Genomic DNA, 17,897 nt, shown 5'->3' on the forward strand with positions numbered 1-17,897 from the left:
GACACAGTGTTCACAGAGGCAATCAATCAATATTCATCTTAAATTACCAAATATCTAACTGTGGGTTTCTACCAGTTTAATATTCAAGAATATATTGTGCATTTTTTTCATATGTGCTTAATAGGCGAAAAGCCATGTGTGCCTGTTATTGAGAAACAGATAGCTATACAGATCCTTTTATGTCTGGACTATCTACAGGATGCTTTAAAGGAGACCTATTATGCTTTTTTTTTTTTTTTTTGCTTTTTCCCTTTCCCTGTTTTATTTACATTCTTGTGCATGTAAAGATCTTGAAAGTTAAAGAGGTCAAATGCTGCACCAACAGAAGCTCCTCTCTCCCACCAAAAACACTGTTCCTGAAACGCCTCATCAGCAGTCTCGCCTTTAAATCTGTGAATTTTTTCGCATCATTTATGTTTAGCGGCTTGGGTTTGGCACCCAGGAATTGATTTAGTATAGCTGCTCTGTTGTTGTTGAATCTTAGAATAATCGTAACATGTCTCCTTTAGTAAAAGCCTTTGGAGTGAGGAAATGCATATTAAATTGTGTGTTTTTCACTTCTTGCTCTAAATGTGCTTATTGAAAATTGGATGTTTTCTCAGTAAGCCAACATGGTTATAAAATACTTCAAACTTCAATGAAATTCAAAATAGAAGACAAAATGAAGCTACAAAGGCAAAGCTCTCACCAACGAGCACTGACCCTCACAGTGATTAGCAGCACCCCCTGTTGGCCAAAACAGGATATTCATCCAAGCTCGCTGTCATGCAGCTGTGGACTCAACTTTACATTCCAGGGATGACGTCAGAGGAAAGGAACCACAGGGTATGATTGTGGCACATTACTTAGCAACGTAGACAGGAAAAAAAGCTTGCACTACTCACAAAGGTTCAAACTTGTGAATAGATGCACAAAATAGCAAGAAGAACAAAAGGCGGAAAAAAAAAAGCATGACTCATACACAGACAATAGTTTTACCACTGTAATTACTCGACAGCAATTTGCCAGTTATCTAACAGGCGTTTAATGGTGAGCAACAGTGACTCATTCACCACAAGAAACATCTGCAGTTCTGAATCCAAAGAGCAAAGTGATTGTGCAACATTTATCAAAAGGCAAGATTTTTTCATTCTTTACAATAAATTGTTTGAAGTTTAAAAAAGAAAATGCACGGAAAAAACAAAACAAAAAACAGAAACACATTTTAAAGTTGTTTGTCATCTGTTTACATATTGCCACACCGAACACTTAATACAACAAAAGAAAAGACATAAAATGACATACAATGTGGCCCACCTGATTAATTAGCAGGTCATAAATTGTAAACTTGTGTGATTTGGCTCATAAATTAACTTATACCAGCGTATAATATATCAACACATACACTTAACATTCTATCCTAAGATAGTTTCTTCGTATGACTCTTTGTAGATAAAAACGGGGTCTCTGTCAGTTCCCCTGCTGCTCATCCACTTCATTAAACTCCATTGGAAGCACTTCTATCCTGAGACATTCAGTGCACATGTGTTCAGATTACATCACTCAGGAAATGCCGTAGTGTGTCTTGTTCTCAGCGTAATGCAGCAATAATATCTGTGGTTTTAATTCATCTGGCAGCAGAGGCTGGGCTACATACTACCTTAGAGTTTGACTCCAGAACATCTCAACAACCAGGAGATCCCATCCAGAAGACCTGACAGGGATTCTGCTACCGTGTCCTGCACCTGGATAAGAAAGGGAAACACAAACACGGTTGAAAATAATCCTGACACTGGATAGATTATCAGGCAGTCAAGCTTTTCATTTCAATCAAATATCAGGAAATTACCATCCAGGGGTTCGCCAGTTGGGGTAGGCCGAGTCTCTTTGCCATGTCGACACAGGGAGTTCGACACCTCGCCCTGTTCCTCCTGGGAGCAGCTTGCAGGGTAGTTGCCTCTGACTCTTCTCTGGAGACACAGGAGAGCACCAGGAGAGGCCTGGGTGCTGAACCCCCGGCTGAGTTCAGCACAGCTCGAATCTGAGCCACCTCGGACTCCCCCTCCCCTACTGAAGACATGGCTTTCATGCAAATGTCCTGTGCTGGTGATTAAAATGACAACAACCAATGCACGTGATGTGACACGGCGGCAGCAGAGGTCTTACCTTTACCAGGCTCGGCATTGGCGACATAGATGAAACCATCCACCACCTGGCACACCTGCTGGACCTGAGGAGCAGGACTGTAGATCGGGTGGCCTGAGTCATCGGTTCCTACTAAGATAAAAAGCTTATTACCGATGCTCTGCTGCTGCACTCTGGCTCTTTCCCTCTCGGCCCTGCACACGTAAACATTAAGAGATTAATAAATGTTGCCACGGTAACAATAATATGCAGAAAAAAGATGAACGACTGCAACTCAAAGGGCAAGTTCAAAGTGCAAAGTGCTTACCTGTTGGTTGAGTACAGAGTCAGGATATTAAATCTGTGTTGGTTGTTGAACAAGTAACTGATCCCAGAGCCAATACCTAGAATAAAAAAAAAAAAGAAATGTCGATATTGGTTTGGTTACATTTTGGGCTAATACTGCCGCTCAGTGGTGGAGGGATAAACCTGCATCAAGCAAGATAATCCAATTTTCTTTCTGTAATTTGACTAATTGAATTTAATTTTGGATTTAAGTAATGATTGTACATAATAATAACTGTATAACAGCATTACAGTGTTTATGTATACAGCACTCTCATTCCAGTGACAGCACCTTTTAGCTTAAGAATAAGCCTTTATTTGGGGCTAGTTTTGACACTGAAAGAACAAAGAGAAGCTTTTCATCATCGTCGTCTCACCATTTATCTGTCTGTGTGGAGTGCCTGACACAGGAAGCACATCTGGGGCGTGCATGAGCCTCGTGACCAAAGAGACATCCAGCTGCTCCATGCCAGGGCCAAACATGGCATAACGGGGTTCAGATGAGGGCACCAGAGACTGAAGAAATGAGGTCACAACCTCATACGCCGGGCGCGAAGGAAGCCATCGCTGTCTGCAGGACGGGCAGCCTTTCAGGTATCTGTGGAGACAAAGTCAGTGGTCAAACAAATGTCTCCAGGTGTTATCCACTGGAATCCAACAGGACAGCCAGAAAAGATACCCACTCAGACATGTAGTCAAACTTCGCTTCCATCCCTTTGTCTTCCCCCTCCTCTCTATCGTCCACGGTCTCATCTTCACTGATGAGTGGTGCGTCCAGTTGTGGCATGGACAGATGATCAATGGAAGGCCAGTGTGGCATATCCCTGAGCAGGAAGTACCTCCACAGCAATGGATCTCTGACCATGGCTCTCCAGTACTGACTGCTGGCTCCCAGCCGGCAGATATCAGAAGGCGACAGAAAGGTCATGATCTGGAACTGTATGTCCACCTGAAGGAGGGAAGATATGGTGATGGTGATGTTTTACCCCCACCCCCCAGTACATTAACAAGTGATACAACAGGTCCCTGCACAATGAACTGAATGCTGTTTTCTGTTGATTCTGTGTCAGTCAATTTAATTTCAAATATATGACGAATATAGAGAAATCTCTCTGATAGATAAAGGCTGTGGGTTGGAGAAGGTACAAAGGAAGGAGGAGTATCAAGAACTGAAACAGGAAGGAAACACCAGCAAATTTATTATCAGTAAAAATACAAAACAGGGGGAAAAAATTAAGGTTTTGAAAAAAACAAAAAAAACACTCCATATTCAACAATCTGCCAACAAACGTCCCCAGTCCCAACGTGTTTGAAACACATTGCTTTCAACACATTCATAAAAAGCATATATCTATATATAAAAAAAAAAAAAATCAATGAAGTTGATAAAGTAAAACATTTAACAGTCTGACATTATACTCTTTTCAATTGATTATACTTCACAAATGATTGGCAAATTATCTGTTTGACATAGAATAGCAGTTGTAAAACATACTTAAGGAATGTACATAATATGAATATAATGCTTACTTAGATTATCAAAAGTAAAAAAAAAACAACAGAAAGAAAAAAACAGAAACAGCATAGGATACATTATACTTGTAAGTTATATATTACATAGCTGTTTGAAAGTGGGGTGTTTTTTTTAATACAACATATGTTATAAGGTGATCATACATTTTATTCAATATCAGAATCTGATAGAGTAGGCTGTGTTTATAAATGTAACGGGATAAAAGACAATATGTCTGTCATTTAAGAAGTGGAGTAACAGCATCAGTGTTGTTTAAAGTACCAAAGAGTCATACTTGAGTCAAAGTAAAGATTAAGTGTTAAAATAGAACTTTGGTTAAAATTCTCCCACACGAAAAGAGCTTGAGTTCAATCATTTAGTACCCGGGATCATAATGTTAAAGTCGGTATAAATCATACTTATGATGTTCAGCTACAAGCAATCTGCAAAGTAACTGGTGGGCCAAACTCAAGTTGCCAAAATCAGTGCAGCGGAGTACAAAGTATGATCTTTGCTTTCAAAATAAAATGCAGTGGAATTTTAATGTAGCGGAAAGTGGGAAAGAAAAGTAATGAAAAACTACGTCAAAATCGTACTAAAGTACAGTACTCGAGTAAATGTATTTAGGTAGGTTACATCACTGGATAGCAGGAAGTACCAGGGATTGGTCATGTGGACTAAGTTTAAGACTTATGTTTCGTTCCAGCCTCTTATTGCCTGACATCTCTTTAATGTCTAATCAACTTTGGAAAATAACCGTTACCCGAACATAACTTTTCTGACAGTTGGATAAGAGAAAACCAGTTAGGTTCTTCTGCTCACCGGTAAGCTATCCAGAAACCCCGGTTGCGGTTCTTCTCCCGCGTCCTCAACTGGCTTCGAGTCATCTTTGAAAACTGTCCGACTATTTGGAAAGTATCTGTCTCTGAACCGCCTCAGGCTGCGGATAACTACGGACTCGTTGAGCTGCTGGTTCTCTCCTGCCATGCCTTCAGATTGTAGCTGGTGAAATGCTGTGAGAACGAGTGCGACATGACAACAAAAGTTGACGTTTCCCTATCTCCGTCACACTTCCTTGTTGCTGGCTGGTAGCGCGGCATTGTGGGTATCGTAGTCCTCCCAAGAATGTGCACTCTAAGTTCTCAGGCATAATGCAAAGCAAACGTGTTTTTTCTTAAAACAACGCGTGTTTATTGTCAACGAGGACATAAAAAAAAGAAAAGAAAATGATTTTCGTCCAGACAACACAGATTCTCTAGTAATAGTTATACTATCAAGATTATTTAAGTGGCAGAAAAAAATGGAACTTTCAATAGATGGGAATACAAGTGGTGCGTTATAAAGCTGGTATGAGCAAATCTGAACAAAGTTTAAATGGTCATGAATACAGCATTGTCAAACTGTTTTTTGAACACCTTTCTTTGCCTTTAGTGTGTATATGTTTTATACACACATACATATATATGTATATGCAATTATAAATATTAAAAGCTTAACAAAATGGCAACAAAACAATAAATAAAATGTTACTGTGCAATGTCTCCCTTCCAGCTGGATTATCTTCAAACTTGTAACAATCTTAAAAAATGAAAAAAAAGGTCAATTTTATTAATAACCTTTTTATATTCATATTAATGTTATTATAACACATTCTCAGAGCAAAAATAAGTGCCCCAGTCAACAGTCTGGAATCAAGATGACATCTGCTTTTTAAGCAGGACAGGGCAAAAAATTATTCAACAGCTTCCCTCTGCAGTCACTGCCAGTTCAACACAACCTATCTTATACTTTCTGACCTCTCCTCCACCTGCTTTGGCCTGGGCCATTTGGCATGAGATGAGGTTGCCTGTAGACACTGATCCAAAGACTCTTCTTCACATACACTTTCTCCCTGTGCCTCCCCTTAACCTTCCACAACATTACACCCCACCTGATCGATTCCATTTTTATTTGGGGGTTGACACACATTTGAATACTGAACTTAGATCTGTGCCTGAGGGCAACTTCAACACAGGAGCAGCTTGGTTCACTGTAAAATACTAAGGATTTCCTTGGCATTCTCTGTGTTCCAGCCCTGGCCCTGCAGCGGGCCCTCACAGGCAAGCACATATTTGTTGAGGATCTGCGTGCCAATGTCCCGAAACTGGAGCCGATCTTCTTTGCGATCCATTGTGTCAGCGCTGCAGTCTTCGTACTTGACTGCCCAGAAACACATTTCCCCGATGTACATCATTGTCAACAGGTGTGTGTCTGAGAAGATGCCTGGATGAAAGCATAAGCAAGTAGTGAGTAAGACCAGTCCAGCTAAGAAATGTCTTCAACTAAAGACAAAGGAAGTAACGGATTTACCTTCAGATAGGAAGCTTGCTGTAGCAGTGTCATGGAGCACCACCCCATCGTTGAGCTTCACAGAGTTTCTTACCTGCAGCATCCTCATAAGGTAGCGCACCCCCTCCTGAATACACTGAATGAAAATAAAATCTGATAAGTCCGATGAGCACTTAATAACAGTGCATGTCAAAAAAACAAAACAAAAAAAAGATACTAAATTACTGTTTTCACAAAAACAAAGTGAACATACTCAGTAGAATCAGTCTAGCTCACATTTCATTTCACAACTATATTTAACTGAAACCACTTTTATTCTTTTTATAGCATGGTACCTTAAGGAATGTGTCCTTGTTTTTCTTAATCCACTGTTTTCGCTGATGAAGGGTGTGACAGTACATGTACAGCAGAGCTCCACGTCTCCAATAGAGGCATTCCAACAGCTCAAGGCCCAACACAGACTGCACCTATCATGGACCACAAGACATGAATGAGGCTGCTAAACAATGACATACAAGTAAATGGATTTGTTTATATACATTTATATCACTTCTATATTATTACACATCTTATTACCCTCAGATACTGAGCTAAAAATTGCACAAAACTTAGTGATGTTCTCCCTAATCTTCATTCATGCCAAGCATACATGGAGTCACATGATGTAAAATGAGACTTTAAGAATAGTTTGGATATATACATATACCCACTTCTTGTGCTGGTGCTAGCCTCCCCGCCAAGACTTCTGGCTCAGTCAGATCTTGCAGCAGCTGCTGGATTTTAAATGGTGAACAGTCCTCAGGGAATTCCTGGTCCACCAGTTTGTTCTCTTCATAAAACGTGATGTCTAGGATCACCTAAATGATGATAAACAAATACAAACCAGCACCATAATTTAATAAAATGTACAAGAAAATGACACATTTTCAAAATCACAAAAAAATCTCTTAAATTCATCAGAAGCAAATAGATTCCTCTTTTCACAAAATGACTTTATCAAGATACTCATTGATTAGGTTGATCAACTCATGGGTGAGAGTGATAATACATCCTCCATTAAGAGGTAACTACAGCTGCGACCTCTTCACCAAAGCTCTTTTTTAAACCCTTTCTCAGATCCAGTTTTAGATCCAAGTGCCCACACAAACACTGAATTAACTTCAGTGTACATAAGCAACCAGTTTAACCAGATGCTAAAAACTTTGCTGGGCATTTTTCCAACTAACTTAGCATCCCTTAAGGCTTGGTACCTAGTTAGATAACATTATCACTATAACATTTGTTGCCTGGAGGAGGGGAACAAGGATATACCAGGTAACCCACAGGAAACGTGGTAGCCGATTAATTGCTTATCTGATTTATCTAGCAAAACTTTCAAGCCTACAGTGGTTATGCAATCTCAAATTTGAGAATGCCTCTTCCCAAATTATGTACGTATAGAAGACTGAATACTTTTGACTCCTGTGTTGAAGCAACAAGCAAATTGAGGATCATCGTGACTACAGTGAAACAGAGACGGGCATTTTACACTATCTTCGATTTTGTATAAACTTTGAGATTAACTTAAAAGGGAGTAAGACATCAAACAGAAATTAAAATAATCATTAATTGCAGCTCTAATCATTTCATTAATTTTGACGTAATGACGTACCTGTGTGTAATCCTGGAGAACCTTGGAAAGGTTGCTACTCTCCCCTCCTTGCCTGTAATAGCTTTTCAACTTGTCTAGTATGACGGACGCATTCTGCAAATAGTCATCATCTATGGAAGAACGATATGTTAACAAAGACTCTAGGAAAGTACTGTTTCTGATGGCTGATGATTTATAATTAACGTTAGACACAATGTTAGAGCGAAACAATTCAACTGCCCATTAAACGTTAGCCAGACTACGCAATGAACAGCATGACATAAATTACAGTCAAAGGCAATAAATAGCTACCTGACTGTCATTTATAAGCGTCTGATTACGTTGAAACGTAACGACACAAGTGAAAGGTACAATTCAGCATACAATTATGGCAACGCTGCTTCGACAACTAACTCTCGATTGAGCGTAGACAGACTCATGTCTCATGACCAGCTTGACGTTTGTCAACAATAATACATTTTAGCTAGCGTTAGCGAACTTAAGCTAGCCATAAACTCGAGCATCCAGCTGGTCGAAAACAATCATCCGTCAAGACACTAAGGTCACATTTCACCGATTTATTTGTTAACTTTGAGGAAATGCATATTTTATTTTTGCCAACGTGCAACATTACATCAGACAACAGCTGTTGTTGTTGTGGTTGCAAGCTACGTGAGATAACGTTAGCTAGCTTGCTATTTGGCTAACAAACTGAACAAATACGTTAGCCGTGCACGCGAAGTGCCAAGAGCAGCCACAACACAGAGGAAAAGTCACAACGTCCGGTCGGTACCTTGCTTTTCGGCTCTGAGACTAGAACACTTGATGTCTAACTCAAATATCCTTCTCTCCAACTCGAAACCCTGTCGCCTGTACTCGTCGGCCATGACTAAAAGTATTCGTCACGTGAGCCAGGGATTACTCACGTGCTCATAGAATGTCATCCCCGTTGCCAAAATATCAACGGGCGTGTGCGTGCGCGCGCTATTAAAACGTCTGATTTAGCTAATCGCCGCCATTAATTTACCGCACTCGCTTTTTCACCCTTGATAGTTTGAAATAACGTCAAGATCTGACAAATTGTGCGGTGGTGACGGAAGGGTTAAATTCAAATTAGCATTGCCGAGCCTCTCTGTTTCCACCCCTGCTAGCCCGGCCCATCGAGAGTCGCCAGCCAATGTCATCGCAGCGGTTGGCTTTTCGGTGTGTGTGTGTGTGTGTGTGTGTGTGTGTGTGTGTGCTGAGCTAGCCGCGCTAAGCTAGCAGCACCGCATCATCTTCCGTCCACCAGCTGGAGCTTTCACTCCAGTTTCCACTCTGCCCCTCTCTCGTCTATCTCATACGTACCCCCCGTGTGCGAGAGTGTGTGTGTTTAAGCTCCAAAAAACATGGCGGCCCTCAAAGCATTTTGCAGAGCGGAGAATTTCCTCTTCAGAAACCTCTCAGGTGCCGGCAGAGCAAAATTTATCGTCGCTCGTCAACAATTGAGCAAGGTCGGTATGCAAACGGTAGCGCTAATTAGTTTAATAAATGACTGGGTTGAGAGGAGATGGTAGCAAAATGACTGGGCAAGATTAAAAGGTCACGATATAGTGATGGTGATTTCCCTTTGTGGTCCCAACATTTTAGAATAAAGTGAACTTGGGTACATTTATCTCCACAGTTTACTTGTCGAAGATATCATGGAGTGACCTCAGGCTGCTGCATGACATACCCGAAGACCTAAACTAGCGGGGATTCTCAATATTTTTTAAGCAGCCATATTACAAACTGGTGATAACTTTCAGTGATGCCAATAATGTCAATTTCATTACTTAACGCTAATGTGTGATTGCATGGCTCAGTGACTTAAGTTTGACATTCAGCATAGTTAAACAGTCGGTGTCAGTGTGTAGGTTATATGTGGTGCTGTAGGCGATATGAGCAAAGCTTGGATAATCCACCTCTACCAGCATAGCTTTACATGCAAACACATTACGGTATTTACTTTATGTTACATCTTTGTCAGTGTCCTTAGTCTTGCACAAGGTAGTCATGGCTATGAATTCTATGACTTGAGAAATCAGCGTGATGTCTGAGATCAGAGCAAAATTAGCCACTCATGGGAACATGCACTCTTGAGGATTTCTATTCCTGTAGTGGCAGGAAAGCATCAGTGCAAGTTTGGTGGAGAGATCAAATGTATAAGGGTTTTAAAGGTATGTGACATGGTCTCAGAACATGATGGTATTTTTCTATAAGTCTGATAAGGGAAGACAAAGATACTGCGTGTTTATAGATGGCCATCATAAAAAAAAGTGTCTGTATTGTCTGATTGAGCACCTGTGACCTCAAGATGTTATACTGCGATTGATATAATAACTTGAACCTTTAGACCAGCTGTAAAGCATTTGGATGACAGTAAACACTGACTTTTACTGAAGCGATCATGACTTTATGCTGCTCTTCTTGTTTTTAAATACAGAACAGACAGGTTAATGTTCAAACAATATTGCACACAAAGGGGTATGTGTTACCTTTATTTGCCGTTAAAGGAAAAAGTGTCCTTCTTCAAGTCTGGTTAACTGTGGTCTAAATAATGCAGCATTTTAAAAGCAGTAATCACAAATATTTGATTTAAAATGTCAGTGTTACAGATTTACAATTCAGTTGCAATACAGATAGAATCAGCACCATATAACTGAAGAGGATACAATGGGTACTGGGAAATGCCTTGTGGTTCCAGTTCTTTTTAGCTACTGGCTGGGAGATGATAGCAAGCCACAACAAAATATCCATCAAAATAATGAATAAAAGAGGTCTTGTCACTATAAATCACATTTGAATAGAACGGTGTTGACACAGAGGATTTTAAATTTTGAGTCTTGAGCTACCTTTGTTGTGTTGGGAGTCTTGCCTATGTGCTGCCCGGGATCTCTGCTCCTTTGTTGTAGGATTTGTCCAGCAGTTCTGCTTATCTTTCCCCTCCTCAACTGAGTAAACAGGACCGGCCATTGGAACTGTACCCACATATTAGCTGCCCTCAGGCATCTGGTCATTTTCAAGCATTGTACTGATTTGCTTTAATCCAGAATTTCTTTCACTGACTTTCCCCTACACATGGATGTTTAATTGACCTCCTCCTCTGCTTTCTACAGACCTGTGGCTGTTACTTTTCCACCTCCAGCCAGAGAAGCTCACAGTTTTACTCAGATCCTACTGATGCAGTCAAAGATATCCCAAATGGAGCTACCGTCCTGGTGGGAGGTAAGATATGCAGTGCAAACCTTATGGACATTGCTGGCTAATTACCTCAGTTTTTAACTGCATGCAGGTTCTGGTGACTGACAACTAGTGTGAAAAGATGTTCAACAATGTATGTACAATGACCGCTTTACAGCAAAGTGAGCTTGACCTCAGTCTAGCATGGTGGTTGATTGGCATACGCTCTGAGAGCACACACAAATTCCACAGCTCTTATTTATAGTCAAGTTCAGAGTGACATTGTTAAACATTTTCCACTGTGTCACACTTCAGTCTGAGGGAGAAAACACAGACTGATAGAAATCTGCCTCAGCATAATATTAGAAATGTTGAATAACATGCTCAACACTCACAGCTAGAATTACCTGGCCCTTTATCCATGCCTTACATACTATTAGATGTTTTTCTGTGTGATTTGTAATATATGGTCATTATATATTTCCACCTTAAAATTGCCATGTATCACAAACATTTTTATTAGCTTATGGTGCATAACTTTCTTTTTTGGTGTTCTTGCACAGGCTTTGGATTATGTGGTATCCCAGAGAATCTTATCAACAGTTTACTGAAGACTGGCGTGAAGGGTCTCACTGCAGTCAGCAACAATGCAGGGTAAGTGTGTTTTGTAGAAGGGAAGAAGCGTGTGTGTACTATACATGCCTGCTTCACACAGAGGCAGGTGCCTGCATACTGAGACCATGCAGTGAATTCCATGGTGGTGCTTGATATTATTACTAAGTTAAAGCCATCGCCACCACTCCGAATTCCCAACTTGTTTTTCAGTAGTACGTGTGTTGATAAAGATGTTACGTAGAAAAGGAAAATGAAGTTCAGTCTGACTCCAGTTGCTCATCAATCTCATATTTGTAAGACCACTTTTCGAGGCTGCATGTTGGTGCTACCTGAACTATGAAATTCCCAACGTGCGTGACGCAAAGAAAGTTGGACATTGTTATTGTTTCTGCTTCACTGTACATAAAAGATCACAAGGTCTCTCATTTTGCAGTCTGTTACATTCTTAATATTTCCCCACATGTAAACATTAAAGTTTTGTGAATTGCCTGTTTAATAAGTGATAGCATGGGCTATTTAATACAAGAGTCAGTGAGTGAATGACTCTCTCTTGGCCCCTGTCACTCCCTTCTCTGTAGTGAACAGGGAGTTTTAATTAGACACCCAAAGGAGTTTGTCACTTCAAAATCATATGGGAGATATGTTGGTGACCTTGTTGCTATACATTCAATCCGGCATTGTTGACCTAAAGTGTTGGCCAGATGTTAGCTTCTGATAGGTTATCAGAGTTGGTTGCACAAGGAAAAGTTGTGTCCCTGTCAGTGGGTTAGACTTTAAAAATGCTTTCTGAGTTTTCCCCTCTCACGCATGGCAAACAGGTGCTGACTTCAGTTGTATTAATTATGTATTCCATACCTTATCTTAAACTACAGATGAAATAATTTATTCTCCTACACTGCCTTCATGGCATTGTATTTTAGGAAAAATCTGAATCAGGATAATCTTTTGAAGGAAAATAATTTTGTTTTCATGGTAACACAATTGCATGTTTATATGATATAGAATTAAAACCAGTTGTATGACCATGTAACACTGAAGAGTACATTTCTCTATTAATTTTGTCAAAGGAAAAAAAAAAAATCAATTCATTAGCAACATCTCACTTGGAGACTTGGAAAGAGGCTTGGCCTAGTCAGTTTTCCGTAATTGAATCTGAAAGTGCTGCCAAACCGTCCACATAGTTTTAACTGATTTGTTTACATAGCAACACTGAAACTTAAGAAGGTGACCGAAACCTGATCTTATCTACTGCAATATTAAAACGATTTTCAAACTTAACGGGATTCCTCTCTGACTTGCGTAACACAAAATAGACATATTTCAACACTATGCAAACAATTTTGTGTTTAACTAAATTCTTTTATTATTAAAGATAAACTGAAAACTTAATTTATGTTGCAGGTGCAGCTTTAATTGCTGTTTATTTTGTTGTATTTTTTCCCCCATAAAGCTTAATATAAGAAAATGCTCATCTTCAGCTTTTATTGGGAAAACTGCATTCTGCACATAACGCAAATCCACTGTAAATGTAATGTCTAAATGTAGGATGATCAAAATGATGAGCAAAGTCTTTGCACAGACTGTTTTTAATCCATTTCTCTGTTCACCCCCCGATGAGGTATGCTAGTGGGCCTGACAGAGGTGACCAGACTCTTGTCGTGGACTTTGATTCATGGTGAACACTGATTCGCAGGACATGCTGTCACTGTTTGCTTGAGCAAGGCCACCGATCTGAACGATTATTAGTCCTCTTAATAATTTCCCTCTACAGACATATCAGTTGTTGGGAAAGATTGTAACAACTTGCTTATGGCCATAATTTCTCTTTTTAGTAATTTCTGAGCATTTTTTAACAAGTTCTAACAATATTATGCTTATTACATTCGACATGTTGTCTACATGTTGATTCAGTAGGAACTTTTGTATGTAAAGTACCCCGAAGCACACACATTTCTTCCATTTCTGTTTGAATACCGGTTTGACTGGGGCTTACTGACAGAGACAGACATCTGGCTTATATTGCAACAAGGGGAGGGAAGCTGAACATTGAGTTACATTGACATCAGCAATGTGTTCCATATGACTGTCATTGAATAGGCTTGTTTTTATAAAAGCTACTAGGCCTTAATATAGTATACTCGTCGTTTTCTTACCCACAGCTGAATTGTGTTTACATATCCTCGCTCTGTGGGGAAGAGGGGAGAGGGCTTGAAGGGAAAAGAAGTAGTTATATAACATTTAATTTTAGAGACTCCTAAAGCTGAAAACTCCCCTTTGCCTGACTGTGTCTTCTTATATGCCCGAGTGGATTGTTAGTTAAATCTTTCTCAATGACACATGACCAGACAAGTAATGTAAAGAACTTATGTTACAGAGAAATTTGAGTTAAAGACAGTTCTGCTGATCTAAGTCTTACTGCAGGTACGTAATACTGCAAAGAAAAAAAAATTGGTTAAGAGTTTTCTTCCTCAATCATCTCCCATGCATATACATACAGTAAAAGTGGAATGTTTTTGGTGGTTTGGAGCACTCCAGAGATTGAATGTTTGCTTGAATAAAGGTTAAAGTGAACCCCACTCATCCATTGAGATTGCATACATTGTTTGTACTGTACAACAAACATTGCTGACCTATTTCTGGTAGCAGTGTGTGGCAAGTGTAATTTGGAAAAAAAGAAAAAGAAAACTTAAAATATGGTTAGTTGCACATTGTCGTCAGGTAGTGATGAAGCTCTGTTTTTTGTTTTTGTGGTGTTCTAAGTAATGTCTAGGCTGGATGTTGTGTCTCACCACTCGTATTGAGTGAGTCGAGGGAGACAACTGTTCGACTATGTAGTGCACTGTTACAGTGGGCTCTTTGTGCTCTGCAATATGAGATGGTAGATATAAATCTGTGATCTGGCAAAACAGCATCCCCTGCAGCTCCATGCCAATTTTTTATTGAGCTGCTTAAATGAATAGATTCAGTATGAAAGGCATTTGTGTTCAATAAATTGTTGGGAACATGTCTGATATGTGAATATTTGCATTAAGTGCTACTGATAGTGTCCACCTACTTGATGTCATTCTTTAAGCTGACAAGGTTTTATTCAGCCAGCACAAATGCATACATACTAATAAAAAAGTATAGTATTAAAACCACAACTTAACTTGCCTAACCCTTTTGCAAAGACTTCAAATTATGTGTTGTATCAGGGTGCTTGTCACAGTCATGTGTTTTTGGTATTCTCAGCAAGCATGGCCTAGATATCTTGTCAGCTGGTATGAGGTTAGGGTTAAGGACAAAGCACTGATAGCTCTGTGGAATACAGAATAAGAGGAGATCCCACCCTTTGCAAAACCAGCTTTTCTTCAATTTCTTAGGATAAAGTACAATGACTTTGTATGTTACAACTGACCAGCCACACAAAGTCAGACTTCCAGTAGCTAATGGCCCATTTTATGACTAGGTAAACAGCCCTGGTAAAACAATAACTTTCTTTGGTCACAGAAAGTCAGGAAGGAGTATTCACAACACTGGGTTCAGGAATTAGTTATTTTCACTGTCAAATAATTATGGTTTTTCAGGTTTTAAATGTGTACCATGGGGAGCAACTGCAACCCAGACTCGAGACCAAGTTGATGAGCATCACAGTTTTATTTAAGTGTTTGTGAATAGTAAAGATTGCAAACTTGAAAATTTTCAGGTGCAAACTGTAATTGCTGAATTGTTTGGATTTTGTGTGATTTGGTACCTTTTTGTCACAAAGCTTGATGCAAGCTTGTCTTGTTGGAAAACTGCACTCCACATTTGGTTACACTGTGTTCTCAGAGGAATATTGCTTATAATCCAGCAGGTGGAAAAGATAAGATGATGAACATAATACAAGGCAATACGCTGTTTATAAAACATATAAAACTGTTTCAAAGTTTTATGATTACTGTGCCTTGATAGGTTAAGAACTGACCAGCCACACAAAGTCAGTCCCCTTGTAGCCATTTTTTATGACTATTTCACCAACCCTGGTAACACAGTAACTTTCTTCGGTCGGAAAAAGGAACCAGATTTGGGAGTAAAATAACCAGCATCACAGCTTCATTGAATCTTAATCCCAGATGATAAACATAGTAGCTACGTCAATAATGTGGATAGGCTGCAGGTATCCTGTGCTTTGCCTATTTTTAAGATCACAAAAAGGAGCTGTGTCAGTGTTACTTACAAGCTTAAATACAACCGCTGGGGATTTATGATGATGTAACCTGTGTTACAAATTGATAGGAAAAAAATGTACAACAGTCAAAGTCTCTGGACAAAATGACGCAAAGAGTGAATTACGGTGTACTTGGAGAATTTTATGACAGCAAATCTGTACACATGATCTTAATTTATTACAAATATGAAACACAAAATTATTGATCGCAACATTCAAGACAGTTTGTTGGAGAGGCACCTTTGGCAGCTATGTTTCAGCTTTGCACATCCAGACAAGTTTTCTCCCTTTTTATGCAGTAATCTGCATTAAAGCAAGGCTGACTGGGATTCTTTTCCTTATTGTCTTAAACACTTGCAAATCATTAATTAGTAAACTGTGAACATTTAACTTTAAAAAATGCCACACTTCTCTGTGCTGATATTTGTCATAATACTGTGTGGCTACGTCTGTGTGTTTTTCAGAGTGGATAACTTTGGCCTGGGCCTGCTGCTCCAGACTAAGCAGATCAAGAGGATGATCTCTTCATATGTCGGGGAGAATGCAGAGTTTGAGCGACAGTACCTGGCAGGGGAGTTGGAAGTGGAACTGACACCACAGGTTGGTCAGATAATGCATGAAAATGTTTACATGTGAATTTTCAGACGAATAAAAAATATATATATTTACTTGCATATGAAAATAAATTTTCAGCACGTAAAATTTTTTATTTTAAATCACAACATCCATTAGTTGAGAAATAATTTATTTTGAAAACATTAACAAAGTTTTGCAGTGGACTTTAATCTGTTATACTCATCTTTTAATCTGTCTCTTTCTTCCCCGCAGGGTACTCTTGCCGAGAGGATCAGGGCTGGGGGTGCTGGGATTCCAGCCTTCTTCACAGCCACCGGCTACGGCACATTGATCCAAGAGGGAGGCTCTCCCATTAAGTACAACAAAGATGGCAGCATTTCTATCGCAAGTGAGAAGAGAGAGGTGAGGGTGCTGTCATCCCTGTTGTGGTTGTGCCATCAACCCAATAATGAAGCCAGTATTTTCCTTGGGAGGACTGCAGATATTTTTACAGAACATGGCCACCAACCCTGAGAGTTTGTTTACTGGGTTTAGAGCTGCATTCAGACTTTGGTGCGGTAAAAGAAAGTGGTGTTGAACCCACCATAATTGGCTTTCCAAGAGCTTGGCTGTGGGCGTTCTCAGTTCTTGCTAGAAGTGAAGGCCAGCTTCTCTATACAGCGGAAGATAAATAAAGTGCTGGGTTGAACAAATCACCTTGCATTTTGAAAAACCATTTAAAGAGGACAGGCCTCTGCAATGGGTTCACGTCCATAATGTCGATGTATGCAGTGAGAGCACTGCACAAACTCATGTCAATGTTTTCAAAAGGAAATTGCAATGTGTTTGACTGGTCTCTGAAGTTCCTCGTATTTATACGTATAATGCTATTCACAGGTGGAACGTAGAAAACATAATGTTTTGTCAGGAATGTTTGTTCGCTGTGATTTTCTCTTGTGGATAAAATGGCGTATGTCTGGATTCATGTATTTATTTATTCTTCCCTGTTAAAAGTTTTTTTTATCTCAATGTGGCAATATGGCTACTGCCTTCGAGGGTCTAAGGACAGAGGGTGTTGTTCACTGGACAGATTGTAAAGCCCACTGAGGCAATGTGATTGTGATTTTGGGCTTCATAAATAAAACTGATTTGAACTGATTTTGATTTGGGTCAAATCTGACAATGCTGCATATTGCTGGAATGTGTTGCTGTTGTGCACAGGTAAAGGAGTTCAATGGCAGGCACTACATCATGGAAGAAGCCATCACGGGAGACTACGCACTGATCAAGGCATGGAAAGCTGACAGAGCTGGAAACATTGTTTTCAGGTAAATGAAATGAAAGCAAGGACTTTTGGTCTTGTTGACCCACGTTGTTAGTACGGACCTGTTGTATTATGTCACTGCCAATATTTATCT

The 17,897-nt window shown here is 39.7% G+C and overlaps 3 protein-coding genes across 6 annotated transcripts in view; 1 reads left to right on the forward strand and 2 right to left on the reverse strand.

Annotated features, from left to right (window-relative positions):
• Window positions 1-968: 968 nt before the first annotated feature.
• fbxo4 (F-box protein 4) lies at window positions 969-5,095 on the reverse strand. 4 transcript variants are annotated; one of them, XM_037097419.1, is made up of 8 exons: window positions 4,784-5,095; window positions 3,132-3,397; window positions 2,826-3,046; window positions 2,432-2,507; window positions 2,146-2,318; window positions 1,829-2,061; window positions 1,640-1,724; window positions 969-1,504 (listed from the first exon to the last, which is right to left on the reverse strand). In XM_037097419.1, the coding sequence occupies exons 1-7, from the start codon at window positions 4,946-4,948 to the stop codon at window positions 1,641-1,643; spliced, it is 1,218 nt and encodes a 405-aa protein (XP_036953314.1). In that variant the 5' UTR covers window positions 4,949-5,095; the 3' UTR covers window positions 969-1,504; window position 1,640. The 4 variants fall into 4 exon arrangements, with proteins under 4 accessions (XP_036953314.1, XP_036953317.1, XP_036953316.1 ...); XM_037097422.1 differs by having other exon boundaries at window positions 969-1,724; window positions 1,829-1,986; XM_037097421.1 differs by having other exon boundaries at window positions 969-1,724; window positions 1,829-2,046.
• A 795-nt stretch (window positions 5,096-5,890) lies between these two features.
• On the reverse strand, window positions 5,891-8,851 carry c5h5orf51 (chromosome 5 C5orf51 homolog). The gene is made up of 6 exons (XM_037097423.1): window positions 8,713-8,851; window positions 7,941-8,050; window positions 7,000-7,146; window positions 6,625-6,756; window positions 6,311-6,425; window positions 5,891-6,223 (listed from the first exon to the last, which is right to left on the reverse strand). The coding sequence occupies exons 1-6, from the start codon at window positions 8,804-8,806 to the stop codon at window positions 5,988-5,990; spliced, it is 834 nt and encodes a 277-aa protein (XP_036953318.1). The 5' UTR covers window positions 8,807-8,851; the 3' UTR covers window positions 5,891-5,987.
• The window catches only part of oxct1a (3-oxoacid CoA transferase 1a), a 44,489-nt gene continuing 35,437 nt past the window's right edge, over window positions 8,846-17,897 (forward strand). The window contains exons 1-6 of the mRNA XM_037097418.1: window positions 8,846-9,412; window positions 11,057-11,165; window positions 11,684-11,774; window positions 16,389-16,524; window positions 16,753-16,902; window positions 17,701-17,807. Coding sequence (XP_036953313.1) covers window positions 9,308-9,412; window positions 11,057-11,165; window positions 11,684-11,774; window positions 16,389-16,524; window positions 16,753-16,902; window positions 17,701-17,807 — 698 coding nt within the window. The 5' untranslated portion in view covers window positions 8,846-9,307. The remainder of the gene's footprint in view (window positions 9,413-11,056; window positions 11,166-11,683; window positions 11,775-16,388; window positions 16,525-16,752; window positions 16,903-17,700; window positions 17,808-17,897) is intronic.

Source organism: Acanthopagrus latus, chromosome 5 (assembly GCF_904848185.1).
Source record: "Acanthopagrus latus isolate v.2019 chromosome 5, fAcaLat1.1, whole genome shotgun sequence".
Classification (NCBI taxonomy): domain Eukaryota; kingdom Metazoa; phylum Chordata; class Actinopteri; order Spariformes; family Sparidae; genus Acanthopagrus; species Acanthopagrus latus.

Excerpts from the sequence above, each read along its gene's own strand:
- fbxo4 (XM_037097419.1), bottom strand. The coding sequence starts at position 4,948 with ATGGCAGGAGAGAACCAGCAGCTCAACGAGTCCGTAGTTATCCGCAGC. Across the intron at positions 3,047-3,131 it reads AAGTTTGACTACATGTCTGA|ATACCTGAAAGGCTGCCCGT; the intron begins GTGGGTATCTTT and ends TTGTCTCCACAG. Across the intron at positions 2,319-2,431 it reads ACTCTGTACTCAACCAACAG|GGCCGAGAGGGAAAGAGCCA; the intron begins GTAAGCACTTTG and ends TTACGTGTGCAG.
- c5h5orf51 (XM_037097423.1), bottom strand. The coding sequence starts at position 8,806 with ATGGCCGACGAGTACAGGCGACAGGGTTTCGAGTTGGAGAGAAGGATA. Across the intron at positions 6,757-6,999 it reads GGCTAGCACCAGCACAAGAA|GTGCAGTCTGTGTTGGGCCT; the intron begins GTGGGTATATGT and ends GGTCCATGATAG. Across the intron at positions 6,224-6,310 it reads AGCAAGCTTCCTATCTGAAG|GCATCTTCTCAGACACACAC; the intron begins GTAAATCCGTTA and ends GCTTTCATCCAG.